Genomic DNA, 19,983 nt, shown 5'->3' on the forward strand with positions numbered 1-19,983 from the left:
TCTTCTGGAGTGTCTAAAGACAGCTACAGTGTACTTAATAAAAAAAAAAAAAAAAAAGTAATTGTTGCTTCCTGTTATTTTTGTTGTTAGAGTTGACATTCTGTTCTTGCGGTTGTCTTATTTTAGGTTTGTTGAAGAATTACTTTCTTGCTTTTTCTAGGGTGTAGTTCTGTCCTTGTGTTGGTGTTTTCCCTTTATTATCCTTTGAAGGGCTGGATTCGTGGAAAGATATTGTGTGAATTTGGTTTTATATGGAATACTTTGGTTTCTCCATCTATAGTAATTGAGAGTTTTGCTGGGTATAGTAGCCTGGGCTGGCATTTGTGTTATGTTAGGGTCTGTATAAATCTGTCCAGGATCTTCTCGCTTTCATAGTCTCTGGAGAGAAGTCTGGTGTAATTCTAATAGGCCTGCCTTTATATGTTACTTGACCTTTTTCCCTTACTGCTTTTAATATTCTATCTTTATTTAGTGCATTTGTTGTTCTGATTATTGTGTCGGGAGGAATTTCTTTTCTGGTCCAGTCTATTTGGAGTTCTGTAGGCTTCTTGTATGTTCATGGGCATCTCTTTCTTTAGGTTTGGGAAGTTTTCTTCTATAATTTTATTGAAGATATTTGCTAGTCCTTTAAGTTGAAAATCTTCATCCTCATCTACTCCTATTATCCATAGGTTTGGTCTTCTCATTGTGTCCTGGATTTCCTGGATGTTTTGAGTTAGGATCTTTTTGCATTTTCTTTGATTGTTGTGCCCATGTTCTCTATGGAATCTTCTATACCTGAGATTCTCTCTTCCATCTCTTGTATTCTGTTGCTGATGCTCGCATCTATGGTTCCAGATTTCTTTCCTAGGGTTTCTATCTCCAGTGTTGTCTCACTTTGGGTTTTCTACACTTCCCTTTTTAGGTCTTGGATGGTTTTGTTCAATTCCATCACCTGTTTGGTTGTGTTTTCCTGTATTTCTTTAAGGACTTCTACCTCTTTAGCAGTGTTCTCCTGTATTTCTTTAAGTGAGTTATTAAAGTCCTTCTTGATGTCCTCTACCAGCATCATGCGATATGATTTTAAATCTGAGTCTTGCTTTTCCAGTGTGTTGGGGTATCCAGGACTGGCTGAGGTGGGAGTACTGGGTTCTGATGATGGTGAGTGGTCTTGGTTTCTGTTAGTAAGATTCTTATGTTTGCCTTTCGCCATCTGGTAATCTCTGGAGTTAGTTGTTATAGTTGTCTCTGGTTGGAGCTTTTTCCTCCCGTGATTCTGTTAGCGTCTGTCAGCAGACCTGGGAGACCAGCTCTCTCCTGAGTCTCAGTGGTCAGAGTACTCTCTGCAGGCAAGCTCTCCTCTTACAGGGAAGGTGCACAGATATCTGGCGTTCGGATCTGCCTCCTGGCTGAAGATGAAGGCCTGAAACAGGGCCTGTCCCAGAAGCTGTGTAGCTTCTGTAGTCCGCACTCTCACCTGCGCAGACTAGTCTCTCAGGGATCTGGGACCCAAAACCCAAGATGGCTCCCCACCTGCCGCCTTCTTGGAATGTCACTCACAAGGTGGTACATAGTCAGAGAAGCAGCTGCTGCTGCTGCTTCCCCTTCCCCTCCCCTCCCCTCCCCCTTTTCCCTCCTCTCCCCCTCCCCACTGCTGGGCCAGAGAAGCTTCTTAACAGGCAGTCTTGCTGGGGACCTCACCAGTGATGAGAGCTGCACCGTTTTCAGCTTCCTAGAAGAACAGCAGCGAGTCCTGTCTTCAGCACACGCTCAAGCAGTGAGCTCTGTGAGGCTGGTAGATGGCGAAGCTGCACGGATGTAGCCTGGATGGCTCAGGATAGCTGCATTCAGTGACAGATCTGGGCTCTCTTCTTCTTTTTTGCTGTTATTTGCAGCATTGCCTGGACAAACATGTTTAATGAACACCTCCCTCAAGAGGAGCTTCACTCAGAGATTCATGGTGTATTTCAACACACTTCAACTGTGACACCGGCTGGAGAAAGTCAGCTGCTACACTGCATCTGAGAACTGTAGTTCCCCTCAGTTCACAGGAATCATATCAATACCCTAGTATTGTAAACATTCTGGAAGGGCAGGCACAAAGGCTTATAGTTCTACAAGCTGGTGGCAGGATTCAGTCTGTGCTTCAAGTGTGTGGTTCTACTGGCATTGCCACCTTGTGAGTGACATTCCATCCTGTGAACAAAGGCATGTTAACACTTGACTTAGACCAGGAATTTGGCACAAATGCTCAATATGAAGGTTGTAGCTCATTTTCTTAGTGTGAATGCTGCCTTACTAAGCAAGAACTTTGTCCCTCTTCTGGCTGCAGGGACTAACAATTAGTTGTTTGATACAAGGTGTCTAAGTTAGAAGGTATGCCAGCTTTAAAAAAAAAAAAAAAAGACAGGTTTCTCTGTGTAGCCCTGGCTGCCCTGGAACTCCTTTTGTAGAACAGATTGACCTCAAACTCAGAAATCCGCCTGTCTCTGCTTTCTTTTGCTGGGAGCTTTTTTGAGGGACCACCTTTAAATTTAACAGAATTAGCAGCAACAATTAAGGCAGCAAACATAGTCCATGCCGATGCACTTGTCATTACATTTTATATAAAAGTCTAGGACATTGATGCTAGTCACTTAATCCTTGCCAGTCTCAGATGTCCACTGGAGATGTTGATGGTGATAGCTGCGCATGCTCATCCTCACTCTATCTTAAGTCCCAGACATATTCAAAGGATCCCCTTGCCCAGCTCAGCTGCCTACTTCATACGCTTAAACATTTGTTTTCTACATTTTATTTTATGTGTCTGAGTGCTTTGTTTGCATATGTCTGATACACCACGTGTGTGTCTGGTGCCCACGGAAGTCAGAAGAGGGCATTAGATGACCTGGAACTAGAGTTACAGATGGTTGTTAGCTGCCGTGTGGATGCTAGGAGCTGAATCCCAGGTCCTCTGCAAGAACAGCAAAGTGCTCCTAATCACTGAGCTCTCTCTAGGGCCACACTTCACAGAATTCTAAGTGTTTTCTTTTTTTCCTATTACATTTGCAGACCAACTGGCAGTAGGGCTGGACTAGCCTGCATCTACATGGCCATTAATACTGATACTGGTTGGATCTCCTTGTTTTCGTTTAGGAAACTTTCATGATGTCTGTTTTCTGGTACCAAATCCACTGCAAAAGTCTTTGAGTTGTGTATGCATGAATGTATGTATGTATGTATGTATGTATGTATGTATGTAATGAGATCTCTCTATGTTGCCTATTATGCTGTAGGACCTGAACTGCTGTGGTCCTCCTCCCTCAGCCTGCTAAGTAACTGAGATTACAAGTTCATGCTACAACACTTCGTGTCGGTTGTTATTGTTTGAGACAGTCTCTACTTAGGCTAAGCTAGCTTGAAACTGGATGTGTAGCCCAGACTGGCTTCAAGTTTTACAGCTCTTCTGCCTCAGCCTCCTTAGTGCTGGGATTCCAGGCGCACACTATAGTTTTAGTTTGTTACATCCTTCATCAGCCTTCATGTGCCTCATATTTCAAAGCGCAGCCACCAGCATCTCCTGAGTGCACAGGAGACTTCTCACCTGAATTCCAGGTCCACAATTGTACATGTTAATGTTAGGAATTGGAGTCATTTTAGACTAAAATCATAAATGATTTAGGCTTCCAAATATTATTATTTCATGTGTGATCATAGTCTATATGATCACTTTTCAACAGCTAAATCTTTTTTGGTGAAATATGCATGACGTTGGGTTTACCATGGTAACCATTTTGAGTGTGCATTTCTGCACACATTATGTGCATTTTTTTTTTTAAAAGATTTTCTTATTTATTATATGTAAGTACACTGTAGCTGTCTTCAGACACCCCAGAAGAGGGCGCCAGATCTCGTTATGGATGGTTGTTAGCCACCATGTGGTTGCTGGGATTTGAACTCTGGACCTTTGGAAGAGCAGTCGGGTGCTCTTACCCACTGAGCCATCTCACCAGCCCCCATTATGTGCATTTTGTACATTTATATTTTGTACCTGTCACCTCGATCTTTCTGCAGAACCTCACTATCGTTTAGCCCTGAAACTGTCCCTGTTAAACACTGGAGTCTCACGCCCCTTCCTTCTAGCACTTAGCAACCACCCTTCATTCTGTCTCTATGAATCCCATCTTAGGTACTTTACGTAAGTACAGCGAGAGAATGGTCATCCATCTGGATCTACCTTGCTTCATTTAGAGTCTTTATAAGATTCATCTGTGTGGTCATATCAAGATGTCCTTCCCTCCTAAAGACGGAGCAATATCCAGTCATAGGACTTAATGTAATTTGCTTATCCATCCATTTGGGTTGTTGTCACCTTGTGGTTTTTGGGACTATGACACTGTAAACATTGGTGTATAAATGTCTGTTTGGGTCTCTGCTGTTAAGTGTTTTGTATTTTATCTTTCAGTGGAGTTATTTGTATCAAATGGTCTTTCTGCATTTAGCTTTAATTTAGTTTGAATTCAGTTGTGTTCCATTTACTTTGTGTGTGTGAGAGATGATTGGTAAAGTAAATCTGCATGTGCTTCCCCATGGGTTGTACTCTGGGTGAACCCCTGCTGTACTTGCTGCGCTCCTGAGTGCTCACTTTAGTGTGGCAATTGCAGAGCACAGGCTTTGTCTCCTGCTTTGGACTCGGCCTTGGCTTCTCAGTCTTATAGCAGTGTATAGGAAGAAAATCAAATCAGGTAGTTTTAAATCCTGTTTCTCTGTGTTAAGTGTGGCTTAAACACTGTCCCCACAGAGCTAGATGAAGTAACAAAAGGATGACCGTGTGAGTCTCTCTGAGTGCATGGTTTTTCCTTTGGTCGTTTATCTATAATTTAGGATGGTAAGTCTCATTTTGGTGTGGATGGTACAGAATTGGCAACAGATCCTGGAGGGAAAGAATTGGTTTTCTAACAGAGACTACAAGTCGAAAGCTAAAGTATATAGAATGAAAATTCTTACTCATTGCCATGGCTATAATATAAAAAGTATTTGAAAAGTTTATTACTTTGTAGATTTAAATGCATTTGCTATTTACTAAGATGTAACTAAGCCTCGAAGTCTTTTTCTGTGACGTAAAACTCTTGTGAGAAACAATGGCCAGAATGGGGGTAAATAGGAGTTAGTTGTTAGCTGTGCCCTGCTCGCCCAAACTAACAGGGCAGAGGTTGGTCATCTCACACTGTGCATTCTTAGCACTTACTCTAATTGCTTATGGGATGGACTTTTTAGGCTCTGGCTGAGTCTGTTCTTATGGATGGGCATAAATACAACAACACAGAGGGAAGCATCTCCTGTAGCTCAGATTAGACTAAGGATGTGGCCAAGGACGGGAGGATCACCATAAAGCAGAGACCAGAGAGATCTGAATGATCTGTGTAGCACGTCAAACTGTTTATGAACTTCCTTGATATTCTGGCTTTAGCCTGAAATATACATTTTTTAAAGCAAATGTTGAGGCATTAAAGTTGTGGGGTGCCAAGAAGCATGCGATTCTAAAAGGTTTTATGTGTGTGGGTGTTTTGCCAGCATGTATCTCTTGTCTTCTACTTGTATGCCTAGTACTCAGATGCCAGAAGAGGGCATTGTGTTTCCTGGAACTGCAGGTACAGAGTCGTGAGCCGCCATGTGGGTGTTAAGAACTGAACTCAGATCCCTGGCAGCCCTGGGACTCATGCTGTAGGCCAGGCTGGCTCCAACCACAGAGACCTGCCTGCTTCTAGCTTAGGTTTCAATTCTTAAAGATTGCTTTGAACACAGTGTGTGTGTGTGTGTGATGGTAACTTGCATGGTTAATTTTCTCCTTCTGCCATGTATGTCCCAGGACCTTTACCTGCTCGGTCATATTCCCATACCTCCTCACCCCCAAAAGACAAGGTCTCTTTTCACAGCCCTGGCTGGCCTGGAACTCACTCTCTATTATAGGGGCTCCCACAGCAGAGCGAAGTATGACTCTCCTAATGTTAATTAGGCCTATGTGCAGAGCATGGTCAGGGAATCAGTTGCAAGAGCAGAGTCGCTGCCACCCACAGCCTCACTCTATGGAGAAGGATGAGTTCTGTGGAGGTGCTTAGATGCAGTCTCTGTCAGGTAACCTTCCACAGTGTGGAAGTGCCTCCTGAGGCTACACAGCCATGTGCAGTTGGGGCGGAGTCTCAGCAGAAAGAGGGAGGGGTTAAGATGTGAGAAGCCTTGTTTCTGCTTTCACCTCTTCCCTCCTGTCCTTGGTGTCCCTCCACTTCTTACTTTCACTATAGGCAACGGGAACCAGTAGAGGGTTTTAAACACCTGAGTGGTGTCAGAGACATTGTTGTCAATTTTATGGTCTTGTAGAGGATGGATTATAGGGCAGATTCTAGAGAGATGATTTGAAGATGATTGTAGTCCAAGCAGGAGACAGAGCTGGGTTTTCCTGTTGTGACTCCATTTACATTAAGTATGAGGACAGCAGATTATTAGAGATTAGCAGTTGCTTGGAGCTAGTAGGGTACAGCAGGGAGTAATTATTCATGCGTGTGGGCTTTCTCTCTGAGGTTCTTGAGTTAATAGTACTAAAACCCACCAAATTATATCTTCTTCAAAATGTTGACTTAGTCTGCATCCATGCTGCCCTGAACACACCTGGTCCACTTTAAAGATGGTGCATTACCTTTGATGCTTAAATTATAGCTTAGTTTAAGAGGGACGGGGACGGATGGTGGCAACAGGGAGGTGGAGACCCTGGAACGAGCAGAATTCGAGACTTCAGTGGTAACGAGTTTAAATATTGGCAATATTGAAAATCAAATAACAGCGGTTTCTCAAGTTCTTTGTATGATTGAGTTGCTAAGAAAGAAAGGAACAGAGCGAGCTTTGGGGAAGTAAGTGGTGAGCTGTATATCAAGCATGTAGTCAAGGCGAGCAGCTGAAGACAATGGTCCTGACACCAAGACTTGAGACCAGAGAGAGGGGAATGGATGGAAGTTGACTGAGGTCAGGCAAGCTTGTTAAAATGATATTTTCTTTTTCCAACCTCCTTGGAAGACATGCCCATTGTTGGTGTCCTCATGTCTAGTCTGTAAGTACTTTTCCTTCTTTCCGTAAAGCTGAGATTTTTGTTACTTTTCAGGCAGAAGCAAGGCTAGCAGCAAAGCGGGCCGCCAGGGCAGAAGCAAGAGACATCCGCATGCGGGAACTGGAACGACAGCAGAGAGAGGTAATGGAAGCCGCCTTAGCGGGCGCATATGTGCTACCTGTGTGCAGTGTATTGGGGCGAGGGAAGGGAATGATGAAGGCGAGATCTCACAGTCTCAGATCTCCATTTCCAGGGCAGGAGCACAGAGAGCTTTTGTGAGACACAAGGCATTACAGTGAGATAGTGACAGGGAAATCCCCATTTGGACAGACTTTTCCTCAAGGTGCAGTCTCCTCCCCCGAACTCAGCTCTGAGTCTTGCCCTCCTAGGTGAGGAACTGCTTTTTCTTTTTGGATAAAGCAGTTCAGAATGAACACAAAGAGAGGTGGAGGCATTGCAGAGCACATATGAAAAGGATGGGTTGTTGAAAGCACAGGGGCCCAGGGTGGCAAAAGTAAGGTCCCTTTATTCTTCACTCCATAATTCCAATTCTCTGCCTTCACAATAATCAACTTAGTAAGTCTGCTCTGGACATTTTCCTGGGTTTTCTTACTTATAATATAAACACAGGTCTGCCTGCATTGTTACTATGCTCACCGTCAATTCTATTTCCACAGAATGGGGGGAGACACCCCCATAATGAATCTTTGTGCTAAATGGGGAAGTTTTGGAATAGAAGATTTTACATGAGATGTGTGCAGGTCCAAGCATAAACATTGCAGTGAACCCCGATCTCCCCAGCTAGCTAGCTGAATCCTCATGCTTACCATTTTGAAGCATGTTTGATAAGGTAGGGAAATGGTCCCCAAACTATAAAATCCCACCTCAAAAGAATAAAGCAACCAATGCCTCTATCTGGAGTCGGAAAGGACTGGTTTATCAGTGCCTTGGCTTGATGTGTGGAATTATAATGGGTTTCATTATGTTCTGTAGTTTACAGATTTATATTATGCTTTTGTCTTCAAACAATTGGAAGAAAGTAAAATGGGTAAATGTCAGTTGATTAACATAGCATACTTGTTAACCTTTCTCTCTGATGTTGACTTGAGTGTGAAAACACTCACAAATGGTTCACTATTGTACCTTCACAGGGAGAAGCACCAGCGGAGTAGTAGAAAGCAATTTATTTTGATGTTATTGGTAGATTTTCTATTGATAAGTTAAAAAAGAAATTTATATATTTGTGTTCTATGTTGATGTAATTTTTTTCCTTTAGATAACAGCTTCAAATACTGGATGCAGTTGTTGGTTTGGAATGCAATGTTCCAATATATTGTTTTTATGCTCTTAAGATTACATGAAGTTATAAATAGAAGAGACAGTTATTAATAGAAATTCTATCTATGCAGAGAACCACGTGTCTTTTTTTTAACTGAACATACTAGCTTATTTTTTGTATTTTCAAACTATAGCTTTGAGTCACCTACTATTGTTGTCTAGGGCAAATGTGTGTAAGACTTTTTTGGAGAATGCAGCGAATTGAAAACCACTCAGCTCATAAAACTTTTGTGTTTATAGCCTTCTCATCATCATTCCTTTGACCGGAAATGGGGAGAGATTCATAAGTGGCTGGTAGGCCAGGATTGCCTGCCCTGCATGCTGTGATAACTGCTGAACTAATCTAACATGGAAGCAAAACATTGACTAATGGTTTGAGAAGTAGGCGGTGTGTTCTTTCTATGTGGCCTAACGGTCGCAGAGTAGCTGTTCTGTCTGTAGGGATCAGATGGGTGCTGGAGCCCAGCATTTTCATTGTGGTCAGTAGCCACACTTTGACCTCATGAAAGCCCCATATGGAGAAAGGTTGGGTCAATGAATGCATGCTTTCTTTGAATGGGTTTGCTTTTCCTCCCTCAATGCCTGCTTCCTCCTTTCATTCTCCATCTTTAAAAATTAACTCCACAGGCTCTCCATGGGAGATGACCCTCGGTTTTAGCCCGTGTCTTCTGAATTGTGTTCTTATTTCATCTCTTAGCTCTTTGCCAAGCCCTCTACTCCCATCGCAGACTTTTAGCTACACCAGCAAATACCATGAACCAGTAGGATGCTAGTTGGCAACCATGAACTTTTTTCAAGTTCAGATTTCAATGCAGGATTATTAATTTGCTATGTGACTAGGCTTGGGGGGTGTGGTATATGAAGCCCAATAATATTATGCAAATACTTGAAAGAGTACTTTTTTGTTTGTTTGTTTTTCGAGACAGGGTTTCTCTGTGTAGCCCTGGCTGTCCTTAGAACTCACTTTGTAGACCAGGCTGGCCTCGAACTCAGAAATCCGCCTGCCTCTGTCTCCCAAGTGCTGGGATTAAAGGCGAGTGCCACTATGCCTGGCTGAAAGAGTACTTTTATGGGAACTGTTGATAGGCATATTAGTCACCAGAGAAGTTTCCCAGAGAGTCTGAGACCATTGTCTCAGCTGGTGCTCACACCTCACCTTCCCATACAAGTGGCTCGTAGTGTGGTGAGGAGTCTCCAGGCCTGCAGGGGCCGTAACTGGGGGATCTTTGTGTTTAACACTTCATCAGCCATTGTGATAATCAACTTAGACAACTGAAAAGGATGCTTGGTAATTTAAAGTGAATCCTCGTGAATGTGGTTGCTATTTTGGAGTGTGATCTGGTCTTTGTAACTGAAAGTGATGTAATTAATTTTGTCTACTACATTTCTGCATGGGTCATATCAATGCATGAAGAAGAGTATTTGTTTGAATAAACAAAATCACTTAATTTTACAGATAAATACTTTAACTTGTTTTAATTAAGCATTTTAATTCTAAAATAGTATTATAGTTGCTTAGGTCAAACTAGAAGAATTAAATACAAACAAAAGCATATATTAAAAATCTGATATGTCTGTTCAGGGGCTGTGAAGATAGTCATGTCTTAACTAGTGAGAGTACCAGGCTTATGAGGTTTTAGGATGGAGGCTTAAGGTGCAGTTGGTGATTGACGTGAGCCTTGACTGAGACTTAGAACTGGACATGCACAGAAGGCGGGGCTTGGCTCAGATGGGAGCAGGGCACCTCTCTCCCACACTGCTGTCTCCTCCTCCTTCCAGTCAGTCTCTCCCAGTCCCTCTCGCCTCACTCACTCCCTTGTTAGTGAGCTCACATGGCTACGTGATATTCTTGATATAAACTCTTAAGTGGCTAATAAGCTTTTGGTGAAATCTATAGCTCTTAATCACAAATAGGAGTGTTGATAGATGATTCTTTCCATGTTAAATATTTCCCTTGATTCTAACTCGTGTGTGTGTGTGTGTGTGTGTGTGTGTGTGTGTGTGAGCGAGCTTGGCTTGCTGGGATGTAAGTGGGGAGCATTAGAACAGGAAGCTCAGGAGTGAAGAAAGCTACTGTGTGTCAGCACTGTGCTGCAGCTTTCCCCTCCCCTTGCTATAGGGGCACTTGTCAGTTTATGTATGGTTTTTTTTTTTTCAACTTGAAACAATCTAGATGTACCTGGGAAGAAGGAATCATTATAACTAAGGATTTTCATCCATCAGATTGGCCTATGGCCATGTCTATGAGGTATTTTCTTAATTACTAACTGATGTAGAAAGGTCCAGCCCACTGTGGGTGGTGCCATCCCTAGGCAGATGGGCTTGGCTGTATGAGAGAAGTAGCTGAGCAAGCCAGAGGAGGCAATACGGTAAGCAGTGTTCCTCAAGGGTCTCTGCTTCAGTCCTGCCTCTAGGTTCCTACCCTGACTGCCCTCACTGATGAACTGTAACCAGTAAGCCAAATAAAACTTTCTCCCCCTAACTTGGTTTTGGTCAGTGTTTTATCAATCATAGCAACAAGAAGCAAACCAGGACAAGAGAGGAGCAGGTAGAGGTTCAGTGGCCAACACTGGCAGAGTCAGAGTCAGAGTGTGAAGAGGAAGGGAGGCCACCACTGGTGCAGAGGTGAAGCAGGTAAGGGGAGGGCTGTGTCCTCCTGGGTTCCATGCAGTCCTTTGTAGCCAGCTGGCCGTTTCTCATGATTCTGATTTCAAGTCGTCTGCTTCAGTCAGCAACCTTTGTGTGGCTGGAAGAGTAAATGCTGTTTCTAGGGTTTCCTAATCTGCAACTGAAGGAGCAACTCCAGTGCCAGCGTAGTCATATTTGTAGGCAGAGAAGACAGGCTTGTTCTTGGGGCTGTGGTTTTCTCTTACTGAGACCACTTCTCCTTACATTAAGTGAACTTTTAAAAAGTGTGTTTTAATTTGATTAACCCAATTTGAATATAATAAGATAAAGTTCCAAAAAGTTCTGCTTTGAAGTTTTTATACTTTATTAGTTCTTATGAGAAACTCAGTCATCACAGAAAACATCACTGCAGAATCTTTTCCGAATCTGTATTTTACCATTACCAACATTGGCTTTTCATTCACGATTTAAGATTTTAGAATACTGGGGCTGCACTAAGAGCAAGGAATCTCTGTCCCTGGGCTTTATTTCCAGCCTGCGTTTACTGTTTGAGACAAAGTCTAAGTTGTCAGGCAGAAGAAGTCTGTTGGTCATGACCTTCCTAGTCTGGGTGCTTAATTTGTCATTCATGAGACTTGCCAGTCCCCAGCCAGGGAGGAAAGAACTGCCAAAAGTTTGGACTAGATATGTCCCTGTCATTTAAGTCATTGTTACGCTTGGATTGCTCAGCCCTAATAAGGCGACCCAGGATTATGACAGCGACTGTTTCTCATGACTTCTCCGAGAAGGGGGGTACTCTGCTCTGCATGAGAGCCGTAGAAGGCAGTTTGCTGTAATCTGTTCCATTGTTACTGGGGCTTACTTCAGGAAGAGCCACGGGGAGTTACTGTAGTACTGTAGATCTGACCTGGATGATGAAGAGGGCTGTTCCTCCACGGAAGAAAGGCCCTGAGTTTGTTGTTTCTGTGTCACTGAACCACAGCGGGGTGAATGTTGTATTTATGGTTCGGTTGTGTGCCGAGTCTGAGGATGGAAATGCTGGCCCCAGCCGTGTGCTCCTGTAGATTCCTCCTTAGCCTTCTGGGAGATGACTTTGTATCCTGCAGATGAGGGATGTCTTCTGCTTCCCTTTGTTTGCTTTAGATACAGGGTCTTAACTATGTAACCCTGACTGGCCTGGAACCCACTTTGTAGAGCAGGCTCATCTCAGACTCACAGAGATCTGCCTGCTTCTGCCTCCTTAATGCTGGGATTAAAGGAATGGCTAGATGTGTTGTCTAAAAGTGCTCTTCTATGGCTGGTGAAAGAGAAGTTTAGAGATTCAGCTTGAATATCAGCTTGGTGTTCCAAATGACACCAATGGGCATGTAAAGTTAATATCTCTGTTTAACACAAGGGTTTCCAATTAGTTTGGAATCTGTTACTACTTAGCACTCCGTGCTCTGCTGTGCTAACTCACATGTCTCCAAAACTTGTGATTCACTTACAAAAAGTTCAAATTGGTGGTTCATGCCTAGCGACCACAACTCTGTTGGAAATGGGTTCACAAAATCATCATGTTATCTTTAAACAGAATTTAGGACCTGTTTTATCAATTGTTTACATAGTGAGTGTCAAAGATGTTTTTTTTTTTTTTTTTAAAAAAACTGTACACAAAAACTGAGACTGAAATAAAGGAGTAAACTGTGACATATTATTTGAATTACTATTTATGTTGCAGTGGATAGCCAGAGATAGCCAGAGATAGCCCCATCTATTTTCAGTGGCATAATGAGCTAGTTGATTACTGTAGGGCACTGTAGCATCGTTTAACTTTAGAAGACAGCATTGCTGTTGAAAGGTGAGCCTACCTAGACTGGTTAGATTTATTTTTTAGTCATAGTGCAAATTACTTTAACAATTTAGACATTACAATTCTGAAACAATGAGAAATTCCCCATGGTTGCAGGTAATCATATTTTGGGTACTCGCTACTTGATACCCATGTCAAGCTGTGCTGCTTTCCTGCTGATGGGCAAGCATGGAAATGTTTAAAATTACACATAATTTAGTCAGTTTCTTTGTAAGCCGTACAAGGCATGACTTAACTCTGCCAACCGTGAAGCAGTTATGTTATTTCTTCTGACTGGTCTATCACATTGACACACTGGGGTGTATTTCCCTATTTCTTTTGTTTCCCAGTTAGACTAGCGAGAGGAGTAGGGAAAACAAAACAAAGAAACAAGCAGAAAGTTTCCTCACAGTGAGCACAGACTACACACTAAGCATTTATAAAGCATTCTTCCTAAAAGTCAGTTCTGACAAAGCGAGCGTTTCGTCTGCCCTGTATAAGCCAGCACTTACAGTGAGGAAGTCAACCTCTGTGCTTTCAGTTTTCTACTCCTGTCACCTGTTCTTATCTCCTGTGTTGAGCTCTCAGGGCCACAAGTAAATAACAAGTGTTTGGACATACTCACACCTGCTGAGATAAAAACGCTGCCTGCCATGCTTGTGTCTGCTTTCCACCCAAAGCTGCCATGCTCCCAACTCAGCTCTGGAACCAAACGTCCAGACTGCTTATCCTCAGACGATGGTGCTGTGCTTTTGACTGGCTGCTTTTTCTCCTTTGCTGTGACAAACAATTACTTGTTCAGTGATTAATGATTGCTGTACTCTCTTTTTTTCCCAGGAAGATTCAGAAAGGGCCAGGTATTCTCACCAGTCTGGTCACCGCCGTCCTTACCTGGTTTGTAGTAACATACAAGCTTGCCTATGGTGCAGTCCCTCATTGGCTTCATTCACTCACAAACCTGTAATATGTTTGCTTTTATTTTTATCAGGGAGTTGAGGATACATTGTCTCTTCGGAGCCTTGGCAGTCACAGGGTTGGTATTCTAAGTTGCTTACACCGAATAGCAAAGCTTTTAACCTTGAGCTTCCTTCAGCATTAGTGATTATCTAAGCAATCTGACAATATCCATTTATACTTCTGCCTTTAACAATAAGTGGGAAATGCTGGCAAAGCTCTGTAGTGGAAAGAGATGCTTTCTCTCAAATTATTGCTAGAAGTGAATCAATTCTAAAATCTTAGCTATTTTTATCTTAACAGAGGTCCCTTCTCAATTTCTACAGAAATATCTTTGATTTTTTTAAAAATATCACAAAATGGTAAGGTTGAGTTTTATAAAATAACATCTGCTTTGTCCTAATATTTAGTTTTTTTCCTCATCTCATATCTTAAACTGACAGTCTATTAAATGAGCAATAGCTTTGGGGCTTGCCTGATTATTTACAATTATATGAATATATAATGAATATATAATTATATGAAACTATTGACTTGAAAATTTTATTGTCATATGTGTAAGAATTATGCTTTGACATTTTGATTGACACTGTGTAATGTGCCAGCCTTTAGTGTAGATTGCTGTAATTGAGTGCAGTTTGTCATCTAAAGTCCTATGTGCTGTGCTGCAGCACGGCCTGTCCCTTTACTTCTTAGAGAACTGTGCCATAAGACATGTTTTTCGTTTTATGTTATTTATGTTTTTTATCAGTAAAGCCATCTTTCATATTAAGGGGTGTATCTGTTCCAATTCTGTTCTTCTTCCTACCATATATAAAAATGGACTAGTTAAGCTATTCCAACATACCAGGTATTAACACATTCATATTTGTAAACACTTCATTATACTCTAATACATTGTTTTCTTTTGGCAGATGTAATCTATTGTGTTTTTAGGATAACTTTACACACTGGTTTTAAGTCATAACTGCTCTCTTTAGTTACAAATTTTAGAATTGTTTTAGAGTATTTTCAAGTTTTTAAATAAGATTATTAGTGACTTAAATGTGGCATTATAGGTGGTCGGAAAGCTGGCTCAGCAGTTATAAAGTGCTTGCTGCCTTTGTAGAGGACCTTGGTTCAATTCTTATCATCCACATGACTGCAGCTCACATTTATAACTCCAGATCTAGGGCATCTAATGCCATCTTCTGGCCTCTGCAGGCACCAGGGATACACACTGTACACATACATACACACAGGTAAAACACTTTACAATTTTTTTATATGTATGAAATTATTTTTTTCAGAAAATGAATGCATGTGTTGTATTTCCTTCTAGAGGAAGTTTTTCCTTCCTCTTTGAATTACTTCAAAAAGATTCTACCGAAGCCCACCAAAGTTTCAAAGTTGAGAGTCAGGGGCTATAAAGGGTTCCCCTCTTTTTGTAATTAGTCTCCTTGCTTTTATAATGCTCATAGTATGAACTTTCATACCTTCCTTATTGAGCTGAGTAAATTTGCATGTAAACCGGGGGAAGTTGGATCTTTAAGTTTGGCCTAAGTTAGGGAACTTTAAGTCAAACCTCCAAAGTAAAGAGATCTTCAGTTAAACTGGTAAGGAACTATTCGCCTCGAGTGGGTATAAAGCTACAATTTTAATTCTTTTCTTCTTCTTCTTCTTCTTCTTCTTCTTCTTCTTCTTCTTCTTCTTCTTCTTCTTTCTTCTTTCTTCTTTCTTCTTTCTTCTTTCTTCTTTCTTCTTTCTTCTTTCTTCTTTTTCTTTCTTCTTTCTTCTTTCTTCCTTCTTCCTTCTTCTTCCTCCTCCTCTTCTTCCTCCTCCTCCTTTTTCTTTCTTTCTTTTTTTTTTTTTTTAATGGTAGCTGCATGTGTTTCCATGGGTAGAGGAAGACTCTTAGTGTTTTTAAAGTTAATATATGAGGTCTAAAGATGTAACTTCAGCGGTAGAGTTCTCAACTAGCATGTGAGGACCTGGGCCCAAGCTCCACCACTGGATCACTGGCAGGAGGAACACTGTGCCTGAACTGAAAAGTTGTAAGGGAGGCTGTACTCTGTAGATATGTGTGTGTGCATGCATATGCAACATGTTTTACATGTATATAGATTTCTACAAAATTAAGTCTGAATGCTCTGATAAGATAAATTGCATTTATTTTAAACAGTGTTTTTTGTTTTTGATCCCTCTGGGGATGGAGCCCACTTCCAAGTGCTCCTCCACGGAGGCTGAGCCCCACCCCCAGCCTTTGAGATCATTCTCCCTGTTTGGTTTTAATTAGATGATATTATAATTCCAACCATTTGGAGTTTCATGTGTTGTTTTGCTTTGGGGATTGGGTCCAGGGTATCTGGTCAGCCACTTAGTTGTCAGTAGCTCTGGACTATTGGCTTCAGATGACTACCATTCCCACTAATTGGAACATGTCAGACAACATGTGACCTGTGTAAAAAATAAATACTATGGTCTAAAATGGTGACCTAAATATTCTTGCGGTTTACCATGTAATTTAAAGGTTTCATTGTTTCTCTACCTGTTTTTTTTTTTTTAAGCTTAAGAGTTATGTATTTAAAAGACTCATAATGTCTACACATTTATTTGGTTTTGAAATGTTAGCAGTACCTGGATGTGGGTCAGGTACACTTAATGGTTTTATGCTGCATTCCTGAGACTTTGAACTTTCCATTTGTCCAGTTTCAGAAATTACTCTATTGAAAGGTGCCCCTTACAGAACCTATATGGGTTGAAAATGCTATAGACATAAAGACTAAAGATAATAAGAACAAAAGAAACCTGAGACTGACTTCTGACTTGGGGGAGGGGCTAGTAAGTCAGAAGCTTAGACTGCGAAATAGAACTGTGTATGCCTGCTTGCTCCTGGGAGCAGACTGCTAATAACATGGAGTTAATAAGCCAGGTAGATGCCTTACAACTAACTCTACAAATGTTTGATTATTGTTTTGTGCACCAAATACAAGAAGAGAATAGTAGAAATCTCAAATTAGGAAACAGAGTGACCTTGAATCATAGGATAATCACTGTTCCTCATGGGTGGAGTTTGTACTGTTTAGTTACTGTTTATTTAGTTGTATGTTTCTGGCTTTGAAATAATTGTGAACTCAGTTTTTAAATTATTCTTTAAACTTGTCTTTTGTTATTTTAATACTACACTGTTTAATTTCACTGAAGAGTTCATCGAAGGATATTACTGGAACACACTGGAGCAGAGCCAGTACGCCCAAGAGGAGAGACATGATGGTGTGTAATTCTGAGATGTGTGGCCTTAGGTTTTCATGCATTTATTGTTGATTTTCAGTATTCTGGACATAGTAACAACAGGAATAGCCTGGTAAGACACAATGTGAGTTTCTGCTTTGTTTCCTTGTATAAAATTTTAAAGCAAGTTTCTCTAAGGATGAAAGCCTTTTACCCTTTTACATCTCGCTTTAGTGAGACTGTTCAGACAGAAGCATCTTAGGGGAGGAGAGGGTTTATGTGGCTCGTATCTCCAGGTCACAGTCCATCAGTGAGAGAGGTCAGGGCAGGGACTCAAGCAGCAGCTTGGAGCAAAACCGTGGAGGAGTGCTGCTTGCTGGTTTGTGTACAGACACATGCTTAGCTGGCTTCTTTATAAACTCATGCCTAGGGATGATGCTGCCTGCCCTGGGCAGGGCCTCCCTCCCACATCCCTCTCCTTCCACCTCTCCCATCCCCTATGTTCCTACAAGGCCATTGATCTAGGCAGTTTCCAATCAAGCCTTTCCTGTCAGATGACTATGGGCTATGTCAAATTAACAAACTTTAGGAGAAATAGATTATAATAGCCCACATAGAAGTGTTTTATTCAGTCTTTAATATTCCCAATTTTCCTTCTTTTGATAATTTTTAAGTGACATCACTACCAGCTGCCATTTATCAGATAAGGTGTGTGTGTGTGTGTGTGTGTGTGTGAGTGTCTGATTTCTCTACTATATATATTTTGTAATTTTTTTTTTGTTTTTGTTTTTGTTTTTCGAGACAGGGTTTCTCTATATAGCCCTGGCTGTCCTGGAGCTCACTTTGTAGATCAGGCTGGCCTCAAACTTAGAAATCCGCCTGCCTCTGCCTCCTGAGTGCTGGGATTAAAGGCGTGCGCCACCATGCCCGGTTTATATTCTGTAATTTTTAAAGCTAGCTGAATCCCACATTATATTTTGAAAAAAGAAAAAATTGGAATACTTTTGCTTGTGCTTGTTGAGATACCCTGTCATCTGCAGAGACCGTGAGAAGGAAGGCTTACCTTATTGGGTAGGATAATCTGTGTAAGAACATGCACTTTAATACTGTATGCTTTGCTCATGGACTTTTTTCTTTCCTAAAGAAATATTTTAATAGGAAAAATAAATAAATAAAACTTTTATAGAGAAGGGATTTGATTTTCAGAGAAATGTCACATACAACATTTTCAGTGAATTTATATCAGTGGTAAAATTGTACCACAGTCTTATAAATACATTTTTGAGGTTTCTGCCATATATGTTCTAAATGACTATCTAAGTAAATACAAATAGACAGGTTTTGTTATATTTGAACTAGTATTTTAATATCTTACTAAAGTTAGATTGTATATTTTTATCTTCTAGACTATTTTAAGCTTTATAAAATTGTGATCTCCACCAGAAATATATTTTATTCCTTTACCTAGTCTGTTTATACAGATTTCTAGTTCTCTGTTTGTATGTATCATTGAAACACGTTTTAGAAAATTACATATAAAACTTATGTATCTATGTGTATGTATAATATATATGGTTTGTTTTTGAGATAAAGGCTCACTGAGTGGCTTAGGCTGGCCTTGATCTGGGTTTCCTGCAGCCTCAGCCTACGTAGTGAGAGTTTGATTACAGGTGTGCGCCTAGTCTTATGAAATGATATTAACTCTCACAGGATGCATAACACCCTGTGATAGTTTTTTCTCCTGTATTTCACTTTTTTAAACTGCAAATTAAACTCACTAAATTTATTTCAAAAGGGAATAAACTTAAATTAGGAAAACATTACTGTGGGTCAAGGTTTTGAATAATACTATGTAATGCCCTAACTCTGTAAAAAATGGAAAAGATATTTTTACAAAACAGTATTTTTAAATGTTTTGTGATATATGTTTATCTTTGAGTAAGCTTGTTTAAAAACTTGTGAGAATGCTGAAGAACCATTGTAGGAGACTAGATCCACACAGCTATGTTCCATCCCCTTATAAAGGAGCCTACATGGAAATGTGTGTTTTCTGGTCTTGTTAATTTTCTATGATTTTTGATTCATATCTAATATTACTTGCTTATCTATTATGCATACCACATTTTGTTCTGGCCAAGCTTCTCATTCTGTTGAGCATTTTCTCAAAGAAATAAGATTTTTGGGTGTATGTCTCTAAGTATATGTCTCAAGGAAGTGCTGCTGCTCTGATTCAGCCAGGTAGATTAGGCAGTGCTCCTCCTTGCTTGGCTGTCTATCGATGGCAAACAGTGGTGGCAGCCACAGAGATGAGGAGGAAGGCACCTCTGACCTCACAATGGTTCTCCTTTACTCTTAAAGCCTTGGCCTGTACTGTTCTGTCATATTCTAAGATTGAGTTGTCTTACCATTACTACTTCAGAATTTTGTTATTTGAAAGGGAAATAGAGACTGAGGTGTATCTCAGTCATAAAAGTGCTTGCACAGCATGCACAGAGCTCTAAGTTCAGTCCCTAGTGAAGCCAGGGGTGGGGGGGTGGGGAGCACAGTCCTTTGGATGGTTAGGATGCCATCTGTCTCAAACTCCAGAGAAGGTAGGGCTATGGGTACATATAACTGCTGGCATAAAACAAAGTTTTAATTATACAGACAGTTCAGCAACAATGTCTACTGAAAAGGAAAGGTTATATCCAAATGTAAAAGCTTTTTTATTGAATAATCTTTTGCTTTTGAAGTAGGACTGCTTTGGTTTTAATAATGACAAGGCTGCTTTTTCTCTTATGTTCCCGACTGGTGATACAACAAACTTTCCTTCTCTGAACTGAAGTATGATACCATCAAGGACAGATCATCAAGAGTTTCGTCATTAGTATGTAGCGCATGGCTTTGTGTTAAGTGTGAGGCTTTACTTTCTAAACTCAGTTGTTGCTAATCATAGATTATGACTAACTTTCATGGTTTTGCTATG

At 40.9% G+C, this 19,983-nt stretch overlaps 1 protein-coding gene across 16 annotated transcripts in view; it reads left to right on the forward strand.

Moving 5' to 3' along the window:
* The window catches only part of Lrrfip2 (LRR binding FLII interacting protein 2), a 106,280-nt gene that overhangs the window by 33,915 nt on the left and 52,382 nt on the right, over positions 1-19,983 (forward strand). For 8 of the 16 annotated variants that reach the window (XM_029481647.2, XM_085828085.1, XM_029481648.2 and 5 more), the window contains 6 exons: positions 7,112-7,198; positions 8,636-8,689; positions 13,692-13,748; positions 13,843-13,887; positions 16,992-17,060; positions 19,843-19,884. In XM_029481647.2, coding sequence (XP_029337507.1) covers positions 7,112-7,198; positions 8,636-8,689; positions 13,692-13,748; positions 13,843-13,887; positions 16,992-17,060; positions 19,843-19,884 — 354 coding nt within the window. The remainder of the gene's footprint in view (positions 1-7,111; positions 7,199-8,635; positions 8,690-13,691; positions 13,749-13,842; positions 13,888-16,991; positions 17,061-19,842; positions 19,885-19,983) is intronic. The other 8 variants (XM_021171482.3, XM_021171483.3, XM_021171486.3 and 5 more) reach the window with 3 other exon arrangements.

The sequence above is a fragment of the Mus caroli genome, unplaced genomic scaffold, assembly GCF_978045245.1.
Source record: "Mus caroli unplaced genomic scaffold, Mus_caroli_1 scaffold_11, whole genome shotgun sequence".
NCBI classification, from domain to species: domain Eukaryota; kingdom Metazoa; phylum Chordata; class Mammalia; order Rodentia; family Muridae; genus Mus; species Mus caroli.